The sequence below is a fragment of the Cynoglossus semilaevis genome, chromosome 10, assembly GCF_000523025.1.
Source record: "Cynoglossus semilaevis isolate Cse_v1.0 chromosome 10, Cse_v1.0, whole genome shotgun sequence".
Lineage (NCBI taxonomy): Eukaryota > Metazoa > Chordata > Actinopteri > Pleuronectiformes > Cynoglossidae > Cynoglossus > Cynoglossus semilaevis.
The window spans coordinates 11,629,880-11,643,651 of NC_024316.1; the positions used below are offsets into that span (position 1 = coordinate 11,629,880).

At 41.2% G+C, this 13,772-nt stretch overlaps 1 protein-coding gene across 2 annotated transcripts in view; it reads right to left on the bottom strand.

Annotated features, from left to right (window-relative positions):
* The window catches only part of mtcl2 (microtubule crosslinking factor 2), a 56,930-nt gene extending 43,175 nt beyond the window's left edge, over nucleotides 1–13,755 (bottom strand). For both annotated transcript variants that reach the window (XM_008318762.3, XM_017036187.2), the window contains exons 1-4: nucleotides 12,361–13,755; nucleotides 7,076–7,177; nucleotides 6,413–6,535; nucleotides 987–1,136 (exon numbers count right to left, since the gene is read on the bottom strand). In XM_008318762.3, coding sequence (XP_008316984.1) covers nucleotides 987–1,136; nucleotides 6,413–6,535; nucleotides 7,076–7,177; nucleotides 12,361–13,326 — 1,341 coding nt within the window. In that variant the 5' untranslated portion in view covers nucleotides 13,327–13,755. The remainder of the gene's footprint in view (nucleotides 1–986; nucleotides 1,137–6,412; nucleotides 6,536–7,075; nucleotides 7,178–12,360) is intronic.
* Between the last annotated feature and the right edge of the window lie 17 nt (nucleotides 13,756–13,772).

Genomic DNA, 13,772 nt, shown 5'->3' on the forward strand with positions numbered 1-13,772 from the left:
TGAACGATTTGCCCTCACTTCTTCACTCATCCACTTACCTCTTACAAATCAGCCTCTTATCTGTTGCAGTAAATGTAGTGTGTGTATGCAGTAAACATTTGTACAGCACGAACAGAGTTCAGCCAGGCCAGAGCTAACAGACTCAGATCTCCTGCCAGACACCAAACCATCCACTCTGGCCTCGTCTGTGAGACAGGCCTGGGCTTCGAACCACGAGATATTATGGTCAATTTACATGCATAGTTAAGATGAGTTTCCATTCAAGCTGAATCCAAATGTTTAATTAAGCTTCTGTTGGAAATCATTTTTCCGACTCAGTCTCAGCCAGCCTAAACAGGCATTTGGGCTGGCTGTCTGTCTCCAACCTCATTATGTGGTCGTGACTGTCACATTCACTTGTTATTTCTTTGTATTGCATTCATTTTAACCAACCCTATTTCTGCAGTAGCAGTAACAACATTTCTTCTTATCTCACTGATGTAAAATTCTGTCTGAGTTCAAATAAGACACAGAAGAAGACCGAGACACAGATGAACAAACTGAACCTCTACGGTAATTCCTGATTACGCCACTGATGCAGAAGCCTGCAGGACACACTCAAAAGGTCACTCTGGCTTTGTGGAGTGTGGAGTTAGTGCAAGATCAATTTATTTATTTTATAGACTTCCAATGCAGCACTTTATTGGCTACATGTCCTAGAAATAACAAAAAAAGTCCCTGGAGTGGCTGCTGAGCGGCGGAAACAAAATCACCAGCAAATGAGAAACAGCCGACTTCTATCTGAGGCGGAAAGCCAACATGAGCACAGTCAACACACTGCTTTTACCAAAGCAACAGAAGCACCAGAGGACGTGTGTGTTAAGGTGAAATTTTCACTAAAAGCTCCACACCAAAATAAATAAATGAAAACATCATAATGACGAGTCTCCACATCTTCAGAACCTCAGAACTGTATTGCTACAGGCTCCATCATATTCCAGTCCTACCTTGTCTATCTCCTGCTGCAGGACCTGCTTGGCGACCTCCAGGTCTTGGAGTTGGACCCTGAGCTCCTCGTTCTCCCTCTCAAGGCGACTCCTTTTCTTCTCTATACTGTCCAGCTGGCTGTGGAGGCGGATGGACACGTCTTTCGCCACCTGGATTAAAAACATTTGTCTTATTATTTTTGCTGGGAGAATGAGTGAATGAGTCAAAAGTGAATGAGTCTCTGTGCAGTACGAATTTCATCAGTTCATCAGTTCATCAGTTCTCAGACGAGGATGGGGTTCACCCTGGACAGTTGGCCAGTCGATGACAGGGCCAAAAGGAAAAAAGATAAAAAGATAATCACCTTTTAATATGCATATACACTCTATTGTTTTTGTTTGTGGGATAATAACTGAAGCTCTGGTAAAAACACAGTAACAACACGTACACGACTGACACTAACACGCCATTGTTTTTGCCTGTTAATCTGTGTATTGTGTGGCATCTGTTGCATTTACATTAGTACAACTCGTGCCTCTTAGCATCAGCAGAATCTCTGCACACACACACATCAATATGTGTGTATGTGTTTGTGAGCATGAGCGAATGCATGTGTTTGAAACTGTGCAGCCAGTCCGGTCCCACAATGCCCTTCTGTACAGCCCACTCTCATTCTATTCAGTCACTCACTGAGATCCACCACGCTCTAATTCATGCATTAATATGTGGTTGTGTGTGTGTGGGTGTGTGTGTTTTTAACAGTGACTCCTGGTATATGGGATGCAGAGACGTTTCTCTCTGATTATTATTTTTTAAATGTTTGGGACATCCATCCATCCATTCATTTTCTATTATGGCATCATAAATAAAAATGAAGGGGGCAGCATTAGCATTAGCAATTGAAAATTATACTTAAAGGCCAGGTGAAGTATAGAGTATTAGCAGGGTTAACTGAGCTGCAGGGTTAACTCAGCTTACCTGAACCTTTAGGATAATGTAACCTGTTCCACTGTAGTAATGACTGTAGACTTCTGCAGTGAAAAGAGTTTCAATTCTCAGAAACTGTTCCCAGTCTGACATGTAAATGCTACGCTATTATCGCTACACTGTAACTCAAATGACTTAAAATATCAGTTGATCAATCGGGAGGAAATTGCACATCAATAAACAGATGATGTTCAACATAGAACACCATTATGGTAATTGAATCAGACAGAAAATGTCGTTAATCCACACTGTGTAAACGCTGAGCTTCATCAATGTAGTAAGAGGGAAACAGTCTCATTAATGGTGTCTTCTACCAGGCCCATTTGTAGCTCTGGTGTAATTTCTCTTTCTCCTCCTTTTCTCTCTTCTATAACATCCTACTCACAGATTTTGACTCGTAACAAATGCTCAATTGTTCATTAGTGTTCAAACAAATGTTCAGAAATTCACTGCCATTGACGCTGCCTCCTGTTTTCTCACCCAGAAACAGAGCTATAGCATGGCATTAGCATTCACGCTGTGTACTGTCGAACTGAGAGAGTGTGTAAAAAGTGTGTACATGTTTGCACGTGTGTTTGTCTTAAGAAGACGGTATGTAAATGTGACAGAGGGAATCCCTAATTCTCTCTCTCTCACTCTCTCTCTCTCTCACTCACCCTCTCTCTTTCTCTCTCTCTCTCTTTATCTATCTGCCACGGGCCAAACAGAAATATCCTTCAGTAAGTGGCAGTTAGTCGCCACAAGGACCAGTTTAATGTGCACACTGTGTGGTTGTGTGTTTGATTGCGCCAACAAACAGAGTCTTGTTCTTCCTGTTATTCAGTCTGTCTGCCCTCAGAACACACACTCTCTCTCTCTCTCTCTCTCTCACACACACACACACACACACACACACACACGCACACGCACAACAGCCAGAGCGTTGGATCTCTGATAAAATCAACAGGAAGAGAAGTCATTAGTGAGGCCACCGTTATGGAAATTGCTTGTGTATGTGTGTATGTGTGTGTATGTGTGAAGTTTCTTAGATTGCTTTTATTTTAAAACATTAGGAACAAGTCAAGTTTGTAGACAATGTAGCTTAAATTGCCCGTTTTACAAAAATGCCATGTAAATATTTTGGTTTTTTGTAGGTCAGCTTTGTCTTTAATGGTAGAGTATTTATAGACTGTGGCAACAAGCAAAAGCTGTTCCAGTACTGACTGATAGTTCTGTATAGTTAGGGATGGAGGGAAGACAGTGACAGGGGATGTGATGAATTCTCATAATCCTATACATACCATTCAATCCATCAATCCTTTCATTCATCCTTGCAGACAGTTTGATGACTCAATGATGTTAAAGTCATTTTTCAAGAACTGTCAGACATCACCGTAAAGCAGGAATTATCTGGACCTCAGGAAATCAATAAAAAGGTTTCAACGACTCTTTGTTCGACGACTAACAAAGAAATAAGCCGAGCTGTACCAAATACTTCAGAAAGTACGCAATATGATCAGCGTCTCCACACATAAACACACTAGGAGACTAGTTTATAATGTGCATGGAACTAAAGTGAAACAGAAGAACCTGGAAGTGTCGAAAAGAAGAATGGAAGATAATGTTGTGCTCTCCCCCTCCGTCCCTCCTCTGTCCCCCCTCTCTCCTTCTTTCTTTTTCTGTTTATTTTTATACAGGTTGTGTTTCTTATCAAATGACCCCGTGACCTGAGGTTAGAAGTACTTAAATTACACGTGCACTTATACTGTTATTGTTAGATAGTACTATCTGAGCAAGAGATCTTACAACAGCGTACGCTGTTTATCTGAAAGAGAGAATGGCTGCAGATTGTAATGTTTATATTAACAATGGCAGTACACACAAGTGGCAAACAGTATGTAGTATAAATACTGCGCACAGCACTGTAAAGCTTTCAGCTGTGGTTGGTGGTCACTCCTTATTAGGGCAACGAGCAACCAGAATGATTAATCCCAAGTGCCCACTATTTTCCACTGTCTTTAACCACATGCTGAGCAACAGTTAAATAATGGAGTGAAAAAGGTTATAGGAAAACTTTAAATCTGACTTAAACAAGAGAGTAGTGTTGTTCTAAGGGGGTTTAAGGAATTTTAAACACAATACAAACCATTATGTATTTTAACATTTAATATTTTAATGTTTTTTAACTCCAACCCCTTTCCAGGGTTTTCATTTCTTACTAATGAACCAACACAGGGAATTCAACCAATGCATTTAACCCTTCCAGTAAACATTAGCGTGGACTCTATACTACAGACAGCCATGAGTTTGATGTACTGAACTGTATGAAAGCATTTATGGAAAAGGTTTACGGTTTATTTTGCAAAGGTAAAAGAAGCTAAAAGAAGAGGTCAGACCATTTATAATGGGCAACTTCAAACAACGCTCTTCTGTGGTGCCGACATCATGAGAAGACTAACAACTATTTCCTGTGTGTGAGTGTGTGTATGTGTATTCGTGTTTGTTTCCAGATGTTTGCAGCCTGTGGGAATGAGAGCAGTGTGTGAGTGGGACAGGAAATGATGTCAAGAATTCTCACAGATATATGCACTCTATGACATAGACCTCGACACAAACACACACACATACGTGAAGTAGAGTCATGTGATGATAGGAACAGAGATATTTATGACAAAATAAATGGACTGAAACAAGAATAAAACACGTGTGACCTCGTCCTGATTTGTATAACTAGATGCTTTGATCAGCCACTAAAACTTGACACAGAAAAACACCAAGGAATAATGGTCACATGACTCTGAAGCACTAGTGGAAATGAACCTTTTAAGATCCAAGAGATGCGTTTACAAAGCATTGACATTGGTTTCACATGACAACATAAGTGAAGTCACTCGTCCCACTGTCACATGAAGCCACCGTTTGTTTGAGCTTGTTGCAGAAGAAGCTGAAGAACTGTATGTCTGCACTAGTTGTAATCAGTATTTTATTACTTACTGACTAATATTCAACAAGACTAGTAGTAAATTGTTTTTTTAATTATTGTTTTAAAAATAAAAAAAATAACTTTTTATAGAGAGTAATTGTTAAAGGTTGCCTTGCTTTCAGTATCTTAGGAATATATTAATATTTTAAAAATAGACAGGGTGTGTGTTCACCAATACATTTTATTCTAAATATTTGACACCCTATGCCAAGGGAAGCAGTGAAGCCCTCAGTATTATTGGCTTTCTAAAAAGCTATTATAAGGATTTTTATTTTCCAACGTAGATGAATCAGCGTTGAGTCACGGGCGTAGGTGGCAGCTTTTACAAAGCTCAAACACTGCAGGAATAAACAGAAGAATGACTGTGGGGGACTGACAACAGACCAGCTCAGCGTATGCTCTAACACCCAAGCGCACACACACGCACGCATACACACACACACAAATGCATACACACTCTGTAACCTGAACTGCCATCTGAGTGTTTGACCCTGTTGGCAAGCAGACACAATGGGCCATGGTGTGTGAGGAGAGATAGAGGCAGCCGTGGTCGGCTCTGTGTTTCTGTCGTTTCAGGTTTTTTTCTTGATTTCTCTTTATTCCGATTACTGTTGTAGTAAGTCTGTGCTAATGCAACAGATGCAGACCTAACCTCATGTCTGACCTCACCTTCCACTCCTTCAGACGTCTTTAATTTTCCGACTCTTTTTTTCACTACCTTTCTGCTTTATTTCTTTTTCTTTTTTAGAATACCTCTTCCCATCTCCTTTCCTGTTTTCCTCCCCCTCCTCACCCCCCACCGCCTGCTCTGATTGGCTCTTTTTAAATTTTCAAATAGTGACAACCCTCTCTTTTTTCCTTTCATTCTCAGGGGAACACAGAAGGAGTATGTTCATCCTCCTCCCCTCCCTCCCTCCCTCCTTACGTCCCTCCTTCCATCCTTTTCCTTTCTGAAACTTCCAGATGGTGAGACAGCGGCAGAGAGACAGACAGCAACAGCAGGCAGGAGTGACATCACATCTCTCTGCCACTGCCTCTCTCTCTCTCTCTCTCTGTGTGAGATTATAAAGGCTGCATTGTGTCCACCATCACGTGGAAAAAATGTTGGAGGAACATTGTGAATTTGACAAAATGTGTGCACAGTACAAAGATATGCACAGCTGCAGTATTTGTATATACAGTACGTGTGATACTTTCTGACACTACTGAGTATTTGTAAGTCAAATCTGTGTCAATCAGTCCATATTGTATATTTAATACAGGGGAATTCCATAAAGAGAGCACAGGAAGTTTAGCCTTTCCACAGTCTCATGACTTCAACATGGTGAAGAATCTGGGTCAAGTCAAAATGTATAAACATCCTCCAAACCAGAGCTGTAGAACAAGACTGTTTGCTCTCATGGAGTTGGAAACGCAGGTCAGGGTTTCTATCAGTGTGTTTATGTACACTTTGAATTTAGGAAACTTCCCCTGTGCCTTAGTTCATTTCAAACTTACCTTAACATCTTGCTCCAGCGTTCGTATCAGTTCTCCATCCACCTGCCCTGTTTGGGCTACCCGGAGGGAGCGCCGCTCTGCCTTCCTTAGCCGGTACTGCAGGATACGGCATGTCTTATTTGCCTGAAAAGAAAAAGACTCCAGATTCAGTTTTAGTAGAACTTTACTATATGGAATGACAGAATATGGTGTGTAAAAACATATACATAGAACTGCATTTCATCGGATTTAATTTTCCCTATTATGAACTGTTTCTACATAGGTTTTCAAATAGTGTCTTACTAAAGATTTTGGCATCCTGAATAAGTGGTAGTGATAAAAGTTGACCTTGGTTTTACATGCCGGCAAGTGCTGCACCCTCCTGTTGTATTAATTAAAATTCATACCCACTCAATCACAACAACAACAGCATACATTCAGTAAATCTATATCTAACCAGGCTTTGGTCAAACAAGCCAGTGTTCCACACTGGAAAAAATGTGTCAAGTCTTTTTGTTATAACACTACAGTAAAATCACCACTAGTGAAAGTTTACACTGCTGTAACTTCATTACTCCACGCTGTTTGTCTGAATTATACATACAGTACAGTAACTGCTGCCCAGGACACAATTATCATAACACAACACAGATGGATATTTTTTTTTTTTTTTTACAAACAAACCTGCTCCAGCTGCTGACGTAAGTCCTGTAGCTGATAGACATCCTCTTCCATGTACATGTCCCTCATCTCCAGCATCTCAGACCGCAGCTCCTCCATCTCATCCTGGACACAGGAAGAAAGACAGTGTGATTAGGGGACACACAGAGACGATGAACTGTTGAGAAATTCTGCCTGTGTCTCAAAGTATTGAGTGAATAATTTCCACATCACTGTGTCATCTGTGGAATCATTTAATATTTATTTAAATTTATATATATATATATATATACATACTGTATATATATAGACAGTGATTATAATGTAACATCATTCCCATTAATCAGTGCTTCTTGCCATTTGGCTCCCACCATTATCTCCATTATCAAGCTGACAGTCATAACAAAGAGCGTGATATTTAAGCCGACTAAAGATTTGTGCCTTCATCGTTCGTGCTATGAAGATGAATTACAGCAACCACAATGCTCCTGGTCAGATGAACGGATTATCAGGAATGTAAATCTATATGTTAAAGGCAGCAGCATGGTATATCCATTCCAGTAAGACAAAATGACACTCTATTGATTTGACTGCCATAAGGTCAGGTGTCAGGCTATTGGAGGAGATTAGATTACCTTCGAGGAAACAAACAACCGCGGAGAGATGCAGGTTGTTTGAGATAAGCATTAAAAGGATCACAGATTCCAACAGTCAAGGCTGAGGTCAGAGAAAAACACACTTGTGAATTAGTCAGTGAAGGAAATTAATTCATTTAAGAAGGGTCATTAATTTTTCTAGATTAGACACAGGGAGATAAATTATTATTTTCAATTTGATGCCATGAGTTGCATCATCAGCTGTGGCTACAACATATTATACATCAGGAATCTGACTAACATTATAAATAGGAGGAAAAGTCTGGATCAGAGGGCTGCAGGAGAGAGACAGGTGAACGTAGGCTGAAATCTCATTACATTATCAAAAGACGAAGTACTTTGAGAGGAAATACGGGTCAACATAGGCAGCAGCTTCAGAGGTGTGTGTGTGTGTGTGAGTTAGTGTGTGAGAGTGAGACAGGGGACAACAGTGAGTTAGGGTGTGTCAGTGTTCCACCTCCAGGCTCAAACTTTGTGAGAATATGGATCATGGTGAGCATGTGTTTGTTTAAGAAACCTGCAAAATATTAGTTTGATGATGTACTTGAACATTGAACATTGTTTATTACACAACACAACTGATCAACATCAAACTATATGTTGGTCTTAAACTACTTTATTCTTAAGATACCTACATCACAGTCTGAACTGTTGGGACAGGTGAAGGTTTAGACATTTGGAATTTTCCAAACTAAATTGCACAAACAACACAAGTTGGTGCTACTTCTCAAGTATTTCCCTTCCTGCTTTTTTATGATAGGCTTTGTTTCTGTAAAGCTTTAGATGAAGTTGGGTTTCATTTGTTTTAAATTTGTATTAATTTTGATCTTATTTAAAATTATATCCTAATTCAGCACATTTTTTTAAATGCATGAAATCTATTTATAAATAGATTGTTGAAAGGAGTCATTGTATCATTTTGGGGTTTTTATTGTTACCACTCAGTATATGTTATATGTGTTATATTATTGGTAGGGACCAGTTATTATCAGTTGTGGGTATTGAGTATTATGCATCCCTAATCCAAAAACATTTCTCTGGAAAATAAAAGCAAAAAATAGTAAATGCATACAGCATGGGTAAATAGAGGAATTTAATGCAGAAACAATGAAACACAAAAACAGAGAAGCATGTGAATGTGGGGACACAAGATGGGGAAATCACAAGTTAATGTTGTAGGAGACCAGGAAACATAGAGCTGCCCTACTGACCTGCTTTCACAGCCAAGAAAGAAACAAGATTTGTATCATGTGAACAGCCAGACAGTCAGAAGACACCATCAGCCTGATGTCACAGTTTGATCAGTCAGATGAGTTCATGTCAGAAAATAACTGCCCTGAGCAGAAGGCACTAGTTTTTACAGCAATGAATCTAAACCATTCACTATGGATTTTCACAGTTACATCAATAGCAACTGTCAAAACCAAAGAATGTAACGGCCTCTAACTACCACCGTGGGTTTTTTTGTTTGTTTTTGTTTCACAATGACAGTATATAGTAACTTCTCTGAAAAATTAAACATGTAATTAGTCTAACTGTTAGAAGTTATTAAACTACTTATTCTAGTGGTTTTAGTAATTTTAGCCTAATTTTAAACATTCTGTTCAATTTTTAATAAATATTATTAAAAACATGCAATGATGACTCTAAAAAACAGGGGGTCAGGTACTGCAAGAGTTTGTGTATGTTTTAGCCAATAAATCAATTTTTAAAAATAGTTTAGTATCAAATGCAAGATAACAAGCTTACTGTCTATTTAATAAAGCAAATATATCACCTCACTGCAGACCCTGTTTTTAATTTATTTACATAAGTAAAAGTGAAAAATAAATCTGAAATTGGCTTAAAAATAACCATTCGTATGAGCTGCATTGATCCTTAGCAGTTGTAGACTAAAGTGTGGTCATCACAAACACATTCCTTACAAATGAAATCCAGACGTAGAGTCTTTAACCTCTTAGATTGCATCAGTATCATCTCTTACATCAGCACTGTTTGTCAAATTTCATTTCCATGGTGACCATTTACTGATTCCAAAATGAGTCTGGTTGTAGGACAGCGTTTAGGGAAGAGGAGAGACTCTGTAGGTATTATTGGGTGTGACTCAAGGTGCAACATTCTACTGTGATTTCACTTCATTCCGGCAGAAACCATAAATCAAAGGTCATCATTAACAGGACTTTAGCAGATGCTAGTTTTAACCAGCAGACAGCAGCTGAATCTCAGAGAGCCTATATATAGTGCAAGACAGATAGACTAAGCTGATTACTGTAGGCACATAAGTACTGGGGCCAGAACAATAAGGTCTAACGAGGGGGTGAGAATTACTTTGTGCATGCAAGGGTGAGACTGAGAGTGTGACACCTCAGTCCGCAGCGTGTCGCTTGGATCTTCTGATCTTCTGTTTACCAACCAGGTGTCCCTCACAGCTGCAACAACGGACACCAATGGCCTTACTTTAGTGCAGGGTCCTCCCATCAGGCTTTGGGGTGGTCTAATAATTATTGCAGCTCTGGTGTATCCTGACTTACTGTATACTCAAGAACATAACCCTCTGCCTCAGGCATAATTATACAGTACATATGTGTACTGTAAATCCTTTATGGGACACAGACAGAGAATGCTGATTTCATGTGTGTTTTTACAAGAGCCACAGACCAGTGTGGTCATGTCAACTTCTTATTTTGTCAGCTGTCACCTTCAGAGGTTCCACTTTAAGATTATATGCCACCATTCAAAGCTGTCCCATTCCCAACATCCTCCTTTACTTCATCCACACATGAATCTTTCTAAGTGTATTCCTAAGGTTTCTATCTTTAACATCCCTAAGTTAAATCTCTACTTCCACCATCTTTCCTCAAGTCAAAACTTCTTCCACCTCTTCATCCTGAACTCTGCTCTCCTCATATCTAATTCAGTTTGTTGTAAACATAAAACCAGATAACAGCCACACACAGCCCCCTCACATATTTTTAGCACAGTATGTGCATTTGTCTTACATTTGGAGGGTGACAATAAGAAATATCCAACTTGTGGTATACATGATCAACAGGAATAGGAAAAGGCAGCAGGAAGGTCAGTGGCTCAGCCTCCTTTTTTTTAGATATGTCTAAAATGTCTATACATCTCCAAACTCTACATCAGACCACTTATTTACATTACCTTCTTTGTGGTAGGTGAGTAATATACAGCTCATTAGTGACTAACGGTGAATCTTTACTGTTGGAGATATAATTCACGAGGAATTGACGAGGTGGTCTTCCCTTTCGGACATCGGCTGTTAATCAATCAATCGCCCTCCCCAGTCAATCTCAGAAGCTTATTGGCTTGTCTGGTCAGTGCCAGTTCCTGCTTTGGTGCATGCTAATGTAATTGATCTCACTCCTAATCAATCACTCTCTGGGCAGAGTGGATCTGCCCCACCAAATGATCCATATAACATTTCACCGCCGATCTGACAGTGCGATGACAATGACTAATGTTTTTCGTATGGACACTTGACGACCTACAGTATAATCCCACAGACAGAGCAGAAATTGATGGTGATGCAATAACCGTAGACACAGAACTGTTCTGCTGAGTGTGTAGGAAATAGTTCCATTTTCGGAAAATTTCCGAATGAGAAAGTATTGTAAAGCAAACGAAAGAGAAACCAAAACGCTTGAGCGATACATATTATTACACCAGGCTACAGCAAGAACTGCCTCTTAAATTACTGACAGCCAATTACCTCAGGAAATTTGCAGCTAGGCAGAATGTGGCACAGTGTGGACTGACAAGCCCTCAGGCGCCTGTATGAGATTGCAGACCATCTCCATCATGTGAAAAGGTGACGTGTGACAAAAACAACAACAGTGATGGGCAGCCGTCTGCCCAGAGTGAGGCTTCATAACAAGGTCTTTTGTGTATTTTACAGCACTGCTGTATGTGTTGTGCTCATGTGGTACAGAGTGAGTATCTGTGGCAGTAGTGAGTAGCTCTGAATGACATCCAAGGAATTCTCTAAAACAGACTTTCTCTGTTTGTGTTTCTCTGCTTTATGTGAAGCAGTTTGACCTTAATACCAAATTTCCAAAATGTGCTCAACACAGAGCTTCTTGTGCATCACTTTGCAACAACACATTTGAATGCATTGGTCCTTGAGTTAAATGAAATGTCACAACAACTCCTAAAAAAGTGAGTTTCGTAAGACGAGTCTTAGCTAAACACATCTAATTCTTCTTGGTTTTTTATTTCACTTTTCTGCACTAACAATATCATGACCATGATCTGACTTTTAACCAGAAGATATGAATCCCACCCTGGCTGTGGTGAACCAGAGATTCCTTTATTCCCCAGGGCACTGTTGAAAGCACCCACTGTGCCAGGGATGGGTTAACCAATAAAACAGATTCTTCTAAAATAGAAAATACATGCACAGGGCAACATCCCAACTGATGAACACAGAACCATTTACTTTCTCTGACTAAGAGTTATATTAATGTCTGTAGGATTTATTATTTATTTATAGTGGCCTTAATGTCTTGCAACGTTTTATTTTTATCAATCAAGTTTATAAAACAAAGTTGAGAAAGTTTGCATTGTGCAAATGTTTATTTTATAGTGTTGTCAGAAAACAATGTGCAGAAAAGCCTGCAGCTGAATAACACTTACTTTGAGGTAATCATTCTCAGACCTCAGCTCTTCAATCTCTCTCACAAACTCTTCATGCATCCCGTCCATGAATTCTTCCGTCAGGTCTGAGAAAGCCAGAGATGTGCTCGCCGGCACCCGGCTGTCAAACGACGTGGCCGAGCGCTCCTCAGCCGGGGACACGCTCCCTTCCCCGGTCTCCACTTCAAGAGACAGACGGTCCTTGTCTTCCCTCTCCCCAGAGGAGCATGTGGCCTTGGTGGCGGTTTGTTGGCTAACTCTGTCCGACAAAGAGCCGTTCCTGAGCGACTTTTCTCCGTCCAGCCCGCCGCCACGGCTGCTCCTGGATTCGGCGTCGCTGCTCACAGCGTCCGTGGAGAGCTTGTTTTCCTCAGAGGCGCAGTCCGACAGCTCGGAGCTGCTGTCGGTCGGGGACAGCTTGCCTGCAGCGCAGCCAGAGTCTTTGGATAAATCGTCAGATCCAATACTTGCGTCCGACACTTTTCTTCGCACTGCGCTGCTTTTGCTCGCTTTCGCCGCCGAGGACTTGGACAAAGGCGAGTGTGAGAAGGAGGATTTACCGGCCGGTTTACCGCCCCCACTCCTCTCCGCTTTTCCGTCCTTCCCTGCAAGGCTTCCCACCGGGCTGCGCCTGGAAATGCGGCTTCCCAGGTGGATGCCTCCCGGCTTTACGCTCAGCGTCGGCGTCCCTATTCCTGAGCGGATCTTCGACAGAGACCAACCGGGCACATCCTTCGGTCTGGCCGGAGATGGAGCCCGGTGCACCTTTTTCTTCTCCCCGGGAGGGTGAGCAGGGAGCACCGTGGAGAGCGCCGCGCTCTCAGACACCGCGTGCCCGCTGTCCGAACCCTCTGTCCCGCCTCCGCTTTCCATCTTCTGTCGGAGATGGAGTCTCCTTTCCTTGGGCGAGGCGAAGAAGAGGTGAGACGGGGAGTTATGGACATCAACCTCCTTTGTTTTTGTCATTCATTCCATTTAAGCCCCAACAAGGCAAACGGAGAAACGAACCCTCCTAGGTTGGAGAACGAGGAGGAAGCAGAAGTTGAGTGTGAATAATAATAAGCAAGTGCAGAGCGACACAACAAAAGGGAGCCGTTCCTCCTCAGCTCCTCCACAAAAACAGCTCCTCCTGCGGTGGTGCAACAGGACAAGGAAGCAGGAAGCAAGGAGAGTCCGAAAACTGCAGAAAATAAAATGTATAAAATAATATTGTTCTTTGTAGAATAAATTTATAAATAATTCCGCTTTGTTCTCATGTGTCCTCTTCTCGCAGACTCCGTCTCGTTGACATTGACTGACTCGGGCTCAAGCGAATGGGTGAGAGAAGAGAGAGTCTGATCAATCTCTATCTCTCTTTCTCTCCCCCTCTCTCCGCCCAGATAACGGGATGCAGCTCTGTGGTGAAAGAGAAA